General features: G+C 47.3%; 1 protein-coding gene across 2 annotated transcripts in view; it reads right to left on the bottom strand.

Annotated features, from left to right (window-relative positions):
- RASAL1 (RAS protein activator like 1) overlaps positions 1-13,331 on the bottom strand; it is a 262,021-nt gene extending 248,690 nt beyond the window's left edge. Inside the window, exon 1 of one of the 2 annotated variants that reach the window (XM_082272516.1) lies at positions 12,921-13,331. In XM_082272516.1, coding sequence (XP_082128642.1) covers positions 12,921-12,985 — 65 coding nt within the window. In that variant the 5' untranslated portion in view covers positions 12,986-13,331. The remainder of the gene's footprint in view (positions 1-12,920) is intronic. The other variant, XM_082272517.1, reaches the window with a different exon arrangement.
- Between the last annotated feature and the right edge of the window lie 294 nt (positions 13,332-13,625).

Here is a 13,625-nt window from a genome sequence, read left to right as displayed (position 1 = left end):
AAAGAAGGACTCATTGACTCAACCCTGGCAACAAGGCAAAGTATTTTTTTTTTTTTTTTCAAAAACAAAAATTCCTTATATGTACCCTTTCCTGCAGTCTCCTAGCCGGTCCAGTGACATCATGGGAACTTCTTCTTCTTAGCCACAAATGGTGAAGCATGTATGCCAGCATGGTAGTATCCACCAGGGGCACATGTGACAACACATGAGCAGAACAAGGAGACCGTTGTCATCCCCTAAAAGGAAGTGCCTGAACAGGAACCTTCGTGGCAGAGTTAGCGGGTATTTTTTATTTTTCTAACAAGGCAGATTATTTTTTTAACGTATTGAAAACAACATGTTAAAGTATACCAAAACCCAAGAATTTTAATGTTATATATTGCAGATTACGATTGATTAGATGTGGTTGCTGCATTCGTTTTCTATTATTTGGGCTAAGTACATCTTCTGCGAGTACAGAAAAATACCTCTTCATCCTAAGAGAAATTCAGTGTCTTTGTGTCATGAAATCTCTAAGTTATTAGCTCTTGCCCCTGTCACCTACAGAATGCCTCTCTTACGTTATGCAGATGGAGAAGGGGAGGCATTTGTAGTCCAAAATGGAAGCCTAGGGTAGGGTAACGACACTGCTCTTCCAAAGATATAGTTAGGGGGAATGAAGATGTCACCCTGAGACTGAAAATGGGACTTTTGACTTACCGTAAAATCCATTTCTCTGATGTTCATTGACGGACACATCTCCTGATATTCATAACCATTGGTTATACTGCCCCCTACAGGAGTAGGAAACTAGGCAAAAAATAATTCTGGCTACACCCATGGGTAGCCTCTGGGGTATACACCCTCTCTCTGCTATAGTCACTCAGTTTTGTTACAAGTAGTGTCAAGAGAATTATAACTCTACAGAGGGTTGGGTGATGTGTCCGTCAATGAACATCAGAGAAATGGATTTTATCGTAAGTCAAAAATCCCATTTTCTCTTTCGTTCATTGGCGGACACAGCTCCAGATATTCATAACCATTGGGACGTCCCAAAGCAGTGTTAAACAAGAGGGGTGGGAACAACAAAAAAATTCCCAAGGCTAAATATTAGCCAACCAGGCAACAGCAGCTCAACCAAACATCTGGAGCCCACCTGCCACCTGAAAAAAAAAGAAAAAAAAAAAAAAAAAAAAAAAAAAACACACCCTCAAAGAGGATCAAGTCCTCTAAACAGCAGCCTGCAAAGCCTTGTGGCCAAAAGAAGCATCCGCAGATGCCAACACATCCACTTTATAAAACTTTGTAAAAGTGTGCACTGAAGACCTTGCAAACCTGCGTCACTGACGCCTGATGGCGGAAAGTCCAGGAGGCATTAAGCGTCCTAGTAGAGTGCGCCTTGACAGGGATAGGAGGAACCTGACCCCTGATGGAATAGGCCTGAATCAATCTGTCTGAGCCAGGGAACATGTGGCAAAAAGGTCCTTGGAAGAAGACCGTCAAAGCCAATACCTGGCCTTTGATGGTTCTCAAGACCAATTTCTGTTCAATCTCCCGTTGAAGGAAGGTTAAGATCTGAGCCACGAGAAGGAGCGAGGATGAACCCCAAGAGACTCACACCATGCAATGTATGTCTTCCACGTACGGCGGTAGATCTTCCTAGAAGTATATTTCCTAGCTTTCAACAGTGTAGGAATCACCTACTATCCCCTATCCTTCATCACCTTGCGTTTAACAGCCAAGCCATCAAAGCCAGTGACTGTAAACCAGGATGGAAGATCAGTCCTTGGGACAGCAGATCCTCCCTGAGAGGAAGCTGCCAAGAAACGTCAGTGACCAGCCGCACCAGATCGGCGTATCAAGCCTGGCGAGGCCAGCACAGAGCCACTAAGATGACCAGAATTCCTTCTGCCTCAATCCTGCATATAAGTCTTGGCAGAAACTTGAGAGGAGGTAAAGCGTAAATCAGACGATACTGACCCCACGGGGCCACCAGCGCATCTGTGGCATCCGGCCAGAGGATCCCTTGACCAAGCCACAAACCTCTGCACCCTTCTGTTGAGCCGAGACGTCAACAGATCCACCTTAGGGGTGCCCCACCGGAGACACAGCTGATGAAACCCCTCCAGATGAAGGGATCACTCCCCATGGTCCAACGCCTGGCGACTGAGGCAATCCGCCTGCCAATTTTCCACCCTGGGAATGTGTACAGCGGAGAGGGCTGGAACAAACCAGTCTGATCACTCGGAGTTCCAAGACATTGATTGGGAGTCTGGACTCTTCCAGCGACCAGATCCACTGAGCAGAATGCTTGCCGAGAACGCTTCCCCAGCCAGACAGACTGACATCTGTGGTTACCACTGTCCAATACAAAGGGAGGAAGGATTTGCCCAGCTGAAGCACCGGAGAATGAAGCCACCATATCAGGGACTTCTTTATGCCCCGACTCAGCCAGAACTGTCCCATTTGGTCAGAATTTCCCTTTGCAGGGACTTCGTATGGAACTGTGCAAACAAGGCTGCCTCGAAGGTAGACACCACCAGGCCCAGCAACCGCAGGTCCAGAGGGATGACCATTTGTTGGACAGCAGGAGGCGCATTGCAGCCTGCAATTTTTTGAGTTTGTCCAGAGAAAGGAGCACTCTGGCTAAGGCCCAGATAGTCCAGCTTTGTGGACGGAACCAGAGCAGAGCAGATTCTGAAAATTCAGAATCCAGCCGAACTCCCGCAGAATTCGTATTGTGATCTCCAGATTCTCCCCCAATGCAGAGGGAGACTCCGCTTGCAGAAGGAGATCATCCAAGTAGCACAGTACCGCGATCTCCCATTGGTGTAGCAGAGCTAGCACCGGGGCTAACACTTTTGTGAAGACCCAAGGAGCAGATGCGAGACTAAAAGGGTAACGCCACAAACTGATAATGCTCCTCTCCCACAACAAAGCAAGGAAAAACGCTGGTGACTGGCACATATTGGAATGTAAAGGTAGGCATCTTTGATATCGATAGAGGCAAGGAAATCCTCCTGACACAGGGATGCCACCACCGTTCGAATGAACTCCATTCTGAACTTCTGTACCCACAGAAAGCAGTTTAGCGCCTTGAGGTCCAGGATTGGACGCACTTTGCCTTTCTTCCTGGGAACTGTAAACTGGTTTGAGAAAAAAACCCTGAAAACATTCCAAGGTCAGAACCAGGACATCACCCCTTGAAGGAACAGGTCTTGTACCGCCCCAAACAGGCCCTGTAAGCGGTCTGGGGACAGGCTCAAGTTGGAAGGTAAAACCTTGCAGGGGGACAAGAGCAAAACTCGATCCTGTAGCCAGACCGAATGACTTTGTGGACCCACTTGTTTTGCACGCGGGAAGTCCACGGGTCCATAAACCAGCGAAGATGTCCCCCCATCCCCGATACGGGTAAGGGCGCTTCTTCATGCAGAAGGAGCCTTGCCCATGGGCCTGGAGAAGCCCGATCTTGGCTTGCCAGATCAGGTTCGTTTGGATCCTCCAGAAGGGGCCAGAAAGGCTTTGGGCCCTGGTCAGTCAACCCCGAGGGACGAAAAAAACTTATGAGCTGAGCAGGAAGGCCAACGTCTATGACGAGGTTCCTTGCCCTTTGAAGCCTATGGGAGAAAAATACTCTTCCCCCCTCTGTGAGACCTTTAATGATGTCATCCGGGGTAGCGCCAAACAGGCGATCTTCTTGAAAAGGAAAATCAATCAAGGCTTTTTTTGAAGTCTGATCCGCAGACCAGCACTTGAGCCAAAAGACACGTCGAAGGACCATGGCCAAAACCGAGGCGAGCCATCGGGGAAGGCGCATCCAAAGAGGCATCACAGATAAACTGCAGCCCCTGGACCAGGTGGTCCGCCAGCTGGGCAAAGGCAGGGGGGAGCTGTTCCCTCTCCAGGTCACGGTGTAAAAGCTTAGCCCACTCGGTCAGAGTTTGCGACACTAGAACAATGGTAAATACCAGCCTCATTGCCGAACCAGCCAGAGTGTACATAGTGCAGGCCACAGCTTCTGCCTTCCGGTCACCTGGATCCTTAAAGGCTGGGGACTCTTCAACCGGACTCATGGTTGTCTTCTTTGATCTGGAAAAGGGAGGGTCCTCTTCTTAAGGGGGGGGGGGGACTCCTCACAGGGTTAAAGCCAAGTAAAGTGCTTGGGGACCCCACGGGGACGCTTTGGTCGTCCCCACTCTTTAGCAAAAATTCTGTCAAAATAGGCAGTGAAATAAAACACCTTTGCCGCTCTGGATGGCTTGTGAGTGCCAAAGGGCACCTGCGCCTCCCTCGCAGCTGTGTCCTGGGTCCTTCAGCTGCGTCCTCCATCTTCAGGGTCTCACAAACAGATACAATCAGTGCATCTACCAGGGCCTTTTTGTGTGCGGGCGCAGACTTTTAGGAATCATCCTCACTATCAAGAGGATTCCAGGCACGTGGCTGCAGACCCAGCAGGATGACCCACGTCCGCGGCAGCCGAATCAGATTCAGGATCTGATGAGACAGATGAGGCAGGGGAAAGCGCCCATCGCCCGCAAGCCACCTCCATCCGGGACACAAGGGACTCCAGGACCGCCGTCAGTGCATGGATGGACAGATGGTTGGGAACCAGAGGGCCCCGCAGCCTCAGAGGGGATCAGGTGGGGAAATGTGCTCCAAAGAGTTACCAGGGGGACCCCACAAAAAGTGTAAAACACTGCTAAGGAATAACCCCCCCCCCCCCCGCACTGGCAGCACCACCCAGTCGCTAGGCACAAAGCACCAAGTGATCCTCAGCAGAGAGGGAGAAGACCCCACCAGACTCACCACCCACAGAAACAGGCACATGTAGCCACCAGGAGAATCTGCACTACACGTTAAGAAAGTAAAATGATCCAGGAGTCAGCACCAGGGAATGAGGAGGGGCTCCCACCGCCGAAATTTGCCGCCGACAGGGCTCCACTGTCATGGCTGCTGCTATTTCAAATGGCAAACCAAAACAAAAAAGGCCACCAGACTACACATACATGGCCACAGTGTAAAGAAACACACAAGCTACAACAAAATGGCGGCCATGCATGGCACCACAAGGCTTACAGGGACCCAGGGAGACTAAGCCTCAGGGACAGATTCAGGCAGGACGGGGGGCCCTGGCAGGAGCCCCCACCAGGTACACCTTCCCCCGCACAGTCGATCGTCTGGACGCTGGCAGCGCACCCCCCTGGCCCCCATCCCCAATTAGCACCCTGCCCCCATCCCAGGAAAAGTGGCCAGACCACCCAAACAGCCCCAGAGTGGGGGGGCAGGATGAGGGACTTGGGAAGGGGGGTGCCTGTGGGAAGGAGGGGAACCTGGGGGTCTGACCGTCCCAAGGAGGGGCCCATGTCCACCCCTCAACCCTCCAGGGGGAAAGCTACTCACCATTTTAGGAAGCAGGTGGGCACCGCTCCAGACAGAACCCCTTCGCCATCATAATAGGGGGCTGTCAGCCAGGAGGAACGCTGCAACTCGGGCCGAGACTCGGTCGTATGTGACCTCGCAGGCCAGCCCCGTCCAGTGGGGCTATGTCACGACTGACCTAGCGCGGAGCTGAGGTCTGCGTGCGCTCGCAAGCCAGATTGGGGTGATCACTGGATCTAGATTATCCAGCCTGTCGTCCAGTCCGGCAGTTGATTGTAGATCACACAAATAAACAGGAGAAAATTTTCTATCGGAAAAGAAAAAACTGCCAGGACCAGAGATCCCAGCAAGGAACTAGGTCCTTACTCCTGACTAGGCAAAACAAAACTGAGTGGTTATAGCAGAGAGAGTATACCCCTGGGACTACCCATGGGTGTAGCCAGAATTCTTTTCTGCCTAGTGTCATACTCCTGTAGGGGGCAGTATAACCAATGGTTATGAATATCAGGAGCTGTGTCCGTCAATAAACGAAAGAAGAAGTGTGCTGCTGGCAGGATCACCAGCCTCCACTTCTAAAAGATGGATAAAGCTGCAGTACATTCCATTTATGTTTTTGGGTTAGGTATACTTTAAAGTAGGGCTGCACAAATCTCTGGAGCCTTGAAGCCTAACTAAGGCGAAAGACAGAATGCTCCCTATCAGTAGGGCTGTCCCCCATCCTGCAGGGGTTAACTGCTCGTTTAGGTCTAGGAGACCAGAACAGCACTTTTACCAAACTCATACACTGCCCCCTCTTCTCTATTTCCCTATACTCTGATAGCGGACTGTTCCTCCGTGTCCTTGCGTCCAAAACAGGGCTATGGCTTCTGCATTAGACTTAAGGACCTTAGACCACCGAAGTATAGGGACTGGAATAGCAGCATGGAGGGAACCTGTGAGAGTGGAGGATCAGGTAAATAAAACTGCTCAATCTAAATGAGCATTTAACCCTTGCAATATGGGGCAGCCTCACTATGCTGGATAATTTTTCCTTTCCCTGGAGCTTAGCTTTGCACATTACAGCTAGTGCCCAGCTTCTGAGCTTTTCTCTAGTTGTTGGTAATGAAACTGAATGAACTAGACTGGACATATTGGACAAACTGGATTTGTATGTATGTATGAATGCGAGTTCCTGAATTTCAAATAATTTTTCCATTCCTTGCTGACCAAGCCTTTTCTGGCACTTTTTGTTTACAAGTTTAAATCAGTATTATTTGCTAGAAAATTACTTAGAACCCACAATATATATATATTTTTTTTTTTTTTTTAATACACTTTCATGAATTTTAATGTAAAAAAAAAAAAAAAATAACCAACCCAATTTTTTGGGTAAGATGTAAAATGTTATGCCGAGTAAATAAATACCAACATGTCATGCTTTAAAATTGCGCATTTTTAATGGAATGGTGACAAACTACGAAACCTTAAAATCTCCATAGGCGACTCTTTAAAAAATTTTTACAGGTTACCCATTTAGTTACAGAAGAGGTCTGGTGCTAGAATTATTGCTCTCACTCTAACGTTTGCATCGATACCTCATGTGTGGAGCAAAAATCGTATACATATGCGTGTGAGACATAATGTATGCGTTTGATTCTGCACAAGGGCACGGAAGGATAGGAGCACTTTCAAAAATGTTTTTCTTATTTATTTTATTGTTCCTTTCATTTTTTTTTTTTAAAATCACTTTTATTCCTATTACAAGGAACATAAACATCCCTTGTAATAGAACTAAGGGATGGTCCTCTTTATAGAGAGATCTTGGGTCAATATCCCCAAATCTCTCTTCCAACTTTAAAAGTAAATGGCTTCAAACGAAGATCTATACTCACACAAAAAAAAAAAAAAGGGCAGAATTCTGCTGTCACTTTTCTATGTTTCTAAAAGCAAAAGACAAAAAAAAATATATATATTTTTTTTTTTAAACCAAAATTGTTTACTTCCCCATAGATTGGAAGTGACCACATGACGTCACTCTGGTCCTCCGAGACCATAGCGACGATCAGAGAAGATCTGGTCTCTGATAACCTCTATGGCCAGCCCCCATTGGATCATTTCTCAGGTACCGGTAACAACAGTATGTCCAAGAAATACAGGTGAACAACGGGGGAACGACAACCCTCCCGCTGCTTCTGAAAGCGATCCCGTAGCTAATTAGCCTCTCGGATCTCTTTCATAACAAAGCCAGTTGCCAGCTAAAAAAAATTTAAAATATGGCTGATAGGTTATGGCTGATAGCTTCAGCCATAACCCTGGTAAACCACTTGCAAGCCGCAAAAAATATATACACGCATTGCAGTCGGCAAGTGGTTAAAAATATGAAATTAGGTTAAGATCTACTGTAAATGAGGAAAATAATGACATTAGGAGCTCAAACATACCAGAAATGGGTAAATACAGATAATTTAAAGGGATTTAAAACCCCAAAAAAACAATGTAATATATTGCAGTTTACCAGTCCTTAGATGAGGTGGCTGAATTTGTTTTCTTTCTTTCCTTCTAGTCTTACCTGGTGCTCTCACAAGTAAATCTGGCCATACATTAATCAAAATTCAGCTGATCCAGCAGGGAATGAACACATTTCAATTAGTGTGTGGGTTTTCCTGCTCAAAAGAAGTCAAACTTATCACTGACAGGGGTGCTTACAATGATCAGCTTTTATTTATGCAACACCTTTTCCCCTAAAAGGGAAAAAAAAACTGTTGCTGTAACTCCTTAGATAGGAACTTCAACCTTAAGAGCTCTTTCACACGGGCGATCCGATCAGATCCACCTGTCCGTTTTTTAGGCGGATCTGATCGGATCCTCCATGCAGCTCTATGGGGCAGCGGATGTCAGCGGAGACACCTCCGCTGACACCCACGGCCATCCGCATCCGATCCGGTCCATGAAATCTGGACGGATGGAAACCCTATTTTTCCATCCGTTCAGGGATCGGATCGGATGAGAGCAGACAGGCGGTCCGCTCTCATCCGATCCCCCATAGAGAGCAGCGGGAACTGTGACACCTCCCTCTCCGCACTGCAAGCGGAGACGGAGCTGTCATCCGCAGACTCAGCGGGGATCGGCGGATCGATCCCTGCTGAGCAGCACGGATCCGCCTACGGAGGCGGACTGTGTGAAAGAGCCCTAAGTCTCGGTTCACACCGGTGTGACTTGTCATGCGATTTGACAGTTTAAAATTGCATGACAAGTCACACCTTATTTGTGCCCATGGAACTATTTAAAGCAGTATTACTCCAACTTGCACCAATTTTGAAAAAGTTCCTGCGCTATTTTTGACAACTTCATGTGCAATTTGGATAGACACCTGTGCATGAAGACGAACAGATTTTTGTATAGCTCAAATCACACCACAGGACCCTTTTTTTTTTAACCACACTAAAATTGGATCGCATGAGTGTTCCCTTCCCACTCAATTCTGTCAATTCATACTGCGTTTTGCACACCATTTTGGGGTGCCATTAACATTGATGCCCGCTGTGGCTTGCATTAAAGACGTGCGCATATATGTGAACCGGCATTAAAAAAAAAAATTTAAAAGTTAAGAGAACTATTGTAGCTTGATTTTTTTTATAAATTAGGTACTTACTAGTCCCTGGTGTCTAGCGCTGTCTTCCCACAGAAGGTTCTTCCTACTACTGCAGGTCCCCTGCACCGCCATCTTGGATTTAGGAGACAGTTGTGACTTTCTTAGAAATCACAGCCACCTCCTGATTGCGCGGCACTGTAGGACTGCAGCCTCTTGTGAAGTGGCCCAGGACATCATTCTAGCCTAGGTGAGAGCTGAGGGAGTGGGTACCTGTCAACAAAGATACCTGCTCCATGTGAGAAAAAAAAAAAAAGAGGGGGGTAGGATTGGGGTAGACGTGGGAATAGCAGCATTTTCACTTTTGAGTAAAGGTCCACTTTAAGGCTACATTCACACCTGAGCGTAGCATTTTCACGTGTTTTTTACCGCTATTTTACCGCAAGTTTTACTGCGATTTTACCACGTTTTACAAGCGTTTTTACAGGCGTTTTTTGTGCAGGCGTTTTTAGATTGAATAGAGACCAATGGAAAACGCCTGTAATCTGCCCAAAAAGAAGCTCATGTACTTTTTTGAGCGTTGGGCGTTTTGCTCACAGCGTCAAAACGCTCAGATGTGAACAGGGGCCATTGAAATGAATAGGATTTGTCTTGTTGGGCGTTTAAGAGCTGATCCTAGAGCAGAAAATCTCCCCAAAAACGCCCCAAAACGCCTACATGTGAACGGAGCCTAAGAAGTGTTAACTGTGAGGATACCTAAAGCTGGTCACACGTGAATTTTTTTTTTTTTTTTTTTCTACCAGCAGTTTGAGGAAAAAAAAAAAAAAAAAGTGTCAGAATACAATGATCAATGTGGCTGATTACAGCCAACGATCATTCAGCAAAAACCCGACAGGTTGGCTATAAACAAGTTGATGAATAGACTGGGTTCCTCCCACACTCCAAAGACATGCTGGTAGGTAATTTGCTCCTGTCTAAATTGGCCCTACTATGTATGTATGAATGCAAGTTCAGCAGGAACCAGCCGAGATTTGAACCATTAATGGGCAGGCTGAATGTACCCAAGTTGATCGATCGTACGACTCGCTTGCCGGATTCGCTTGTGATTATTGCAAGTGGCTGCTATAGCTGTTCGTGATAATCATTGTTTTCTGATGGTGGGGACAAGACAATCGCTCAGCAGAAAGGATTCCCCTGTCAGCACTGTCTGTATTGATGATGGAATTGTGCAAATTTCTTTTCTGTAACCCGTGATTACAGGAAAGAAATTTGCACTGTCTATGGCCAGTCTTAGGAACCTTAGATTGTAAGCTCCTTGAGGGCAGGTACAGATGTGAATGTATAATAAAGTGTTGCGTAAATTGACGGTGCTATATAAGTTCCTGTAATAAATTGACTTATGTACAACCAACCTGTTAATACATACACTATATTACCAAAAGTATTGGGACACCTGCCTTTACACGCACATGAACTTTAATGGCATCCCAGTCTTAGGCTGGCCATACACTATACAATTTTCTTGTTCAACTTTCCTTTAGATTTACCAAAACCGTGTAATATAGGGTCAAACCTAAACACTTTCAATTTGTATGCAATCAGGCAGGCCCTTGCACTACATAGTTAAAGGTAAATCTAAAGGAAATTGAATAAGAAAATTGTATAGTGTATGGCCAGCCTTAGTCTGTAGGGTTCAATATTGAGTTGGCCGACCCTATGCAGCTAGAACAGATTCAACTCTTCTGGGAAGGCTGTCCACAAGGTTTAGGAGTGTGTCTATGGGAATGTTTGACCATTCTTCCAGAAGCCCATTTGTTGGTGTCAGGGACTGAAGTTTGAGGAGAAGGCCTGGCTTGCAGTCTCCACTCTAATTCATCCCAAAGGTGTTCTATCGGGTTGAGATCAGGACTCTGTGCAGGCCAGTCAAGTTCCTCCACCTCAAACTCGCTCATCCATGTCTTTATGGACCTCACTTTGTGCACTGATGTGCAGTCATGTTGGAACAAGAAGGGGCCAACCCCAAACTGTTCCCACAAAGTTGGGAGCATGAAATTGTCTTGGTATGCTGACGCCTTAAGAGTTCCCTTCACTGGAACTAAAGGGGCCAAGCCCAGCCCCACACCATAATCCCTCCTCCACTAAATGATTTGTACCAGTGCACAAAGCAAGGTCCATAAAGACATGGATGAGCGAGTTTGGGGTGGAGGAACTTGACCGGCCTACACAGAGTCCTGACTTCAACACGACAGACCACCTTTGGGATGAATTAGAGCGGAGACTGTGAGCCAGGCCTTCTCATCAAACATCAGTGCCTGACCTCACAAATGTGCTTCTGGAAGAATGGTCAAACATTCCCATAGACACACTCCTAAACCTTGTGGACAGCCTTCCCAGAAGAGTTGAAGCGGTTATAGCTGCAAAGGGTGGGCCAACTCAATATGGAACTCTACGGACTAAGACCGGGATGCCAATAAAGTTCACATGCATGGAAAGGCAGGTGTCCCAATAGTTTTGGTAATATAGTGTATATTGCCCTTCGTATATGAATCTGAGTTAGGGACCTTAGATTATAAGCTTCCTGAGGGCAGGGACTGGTGTGAATGCTATATATATATATATATATATATATATATATATATAGCGCTGAGTAAATTTACATTGCTATATAAGTATCCGTAATAAATTGACTTATGTACAACCAACCTACTCATACAAACACCATTAATACCAAAACCTTCTTTGTGGCAGCACCCCCCCAGATCCAACCCCCCCTCTTCTTCTTACCTGAGCCCATTAGTTTTCAGCGCCATGCACAAGCCCAGCCGCTGGCTCTCATCTCATTGGACAGATTGATAGCAGTGGGAGCCATTGGCTCCCTCTGCTGTCAATCCAATCCAGTGACGCGGAGGCGGGGCCGAGTCCCACCGTCTGTGTCAATGGCCGCAGCAGCAGGACTCTGGAACGTGCCCACACAGGTGCCCCCATGGAAAGCGGCTTTCCTTGGGAGCACCCAATGCAAAGGAGGAGCCAAGAGTGCTCCTGGGGCACCCCAGAAGAGGAGAATCGAGGCTGCTCTGTGCAAACTCATAGCACAGAGCAGGTAAGTATAACATGTTTGTTATTTTTATTAAAAAGAGTTGGCCCACCCTTTGCAGCTATAAGGCTAAATTCACACCATTTTCGCACGTTTTTTTACCACGATTTACAGGCGTTTTTACAGGCGTTTTTTGTGCAGGCGTTTTTAGATTGAATAGAGACCAATGGAAAACGCCTGTAATCTGCCCAAAAAGAAGCTCATGTACTTTTTTGAGCGTTGGGCGTTTGGCTCACAGCGTCAAAACGCTCAGATGTGAACAGGGGCCATTGAAATGAATAGGATTTGTCTTGTTGGGCATTTTGAGAGCTGATCCTAGAGCAGAATAACTCCCCAAAAACGCCCCAAAACGCCTACATGTGAACGGAGCCTAACAGCTTCAACTCTTCTGGGAAGGCTGTCCACAAGGTTTAGGAGTGGGTCTATGGGAATGTACAACCCACCTGCTCATACACAGATTGAAATTTGTTTGGTCCTTGCTGAACTGGCCAAATTTTGACCCATATATGGCCGGCGTTACACCCTCCTCCCCCGTGGTTGGTCCAAGTGTGTCTCCGTTGCTCCTCCATCCAGAGTGGAGACACCTAAGACAGGAAGTGGGTTCCTGGCCGGAGAAGCAGGTGAAAATAAAGAGAAAAAAAAGAAAGCTAACGCAGCCATCATATTTAGGATTGGTAAACAGCAATGTATTGGATTTTAGGGCTCCATAGCGCTTTTAGGTGGTCGGTATGGGGGTGCCTGAAGGAGTAGGACCCCTAGTTTGGAACCTAAATGGTTTGGCTGGTCTGTGGCTAGCAGCTGTGTCCTCCCACTTGTAGGAACTTGTAGTAGGAGGTGACCCCGAGTCTCTCCAGCCAGCCAGGTGACATATATATATATATAGATAAGGAAAGGACTTACACATCCTTAGCGGGCAGGTTCTTCCCCTCCACCAGCCTGAAATAGAGAGCGGTGTTCCTGGCCATGGTGCACGGTGTGCTCAGCGGGTTGTATACATGACTGGCAGTCCGGAGCTCTCCGTCATACTTCTATGCGGTGTATATCTTCCTATAGAACATAGCCCCAGGCTGGGCTCAGCATCGCTCTCTCTCTCTCACACACACACGCGCTATCTATCTATCCACAGGTAGTCAGCGCCGATGTGAGCACGGGCGGCTGTGTGCTGCCTCTGCCTCCGATGTGTGGTGACAAGGAGAACTGCAGGAGGGAGGAGGGAAGGCTCGGCCCCCTGCAGGTAGTCTTGTGTGAGGAGAAGGACGAGCCGCTGTTTACCTGTGTACGGCTCCGCACGACTCTGCTGACAGAAACAAGCGCCCTGCTGATACCATGGCACCGAGCTCACAGCCAGCCTTCCATTAATCCGGGGCTGGACGAGCTCTTAACCCTTCTATGAGTTCTAGGCAAACACCTCTGACAGGGGGAAGACCTGGACAGGGGATTCCCTACTCACTGCAAGCCAGGCTGCCATTTCTCTTATCAGGCAAAGGTTTAGGGTCTCCTTACCCCCCCCCCCCCCCCACAATGTACAATAAGTGACACCCCACAACATTCTGACGTAGGAACGAGAGACACCTTAGCGCGTAGGGCTCAATTCACTAAGTCAGA

Source organism: Pelophylax lessonae (assembly GCF_965119305.1).
Source record: "Pelophylax lessonae genome assembly, chromosome: 1".
NCBI lineage: Eukaryota > Metazoa > Chordata > Amphibia > Anura > Ranidae > Pelophylax > Pelophylax lessonae.
The sequence above is the reverse complement of the archived record's forward strand: the minus strand, read 5'-3'. Positions and strand labels throughout refer to the sequence as shown.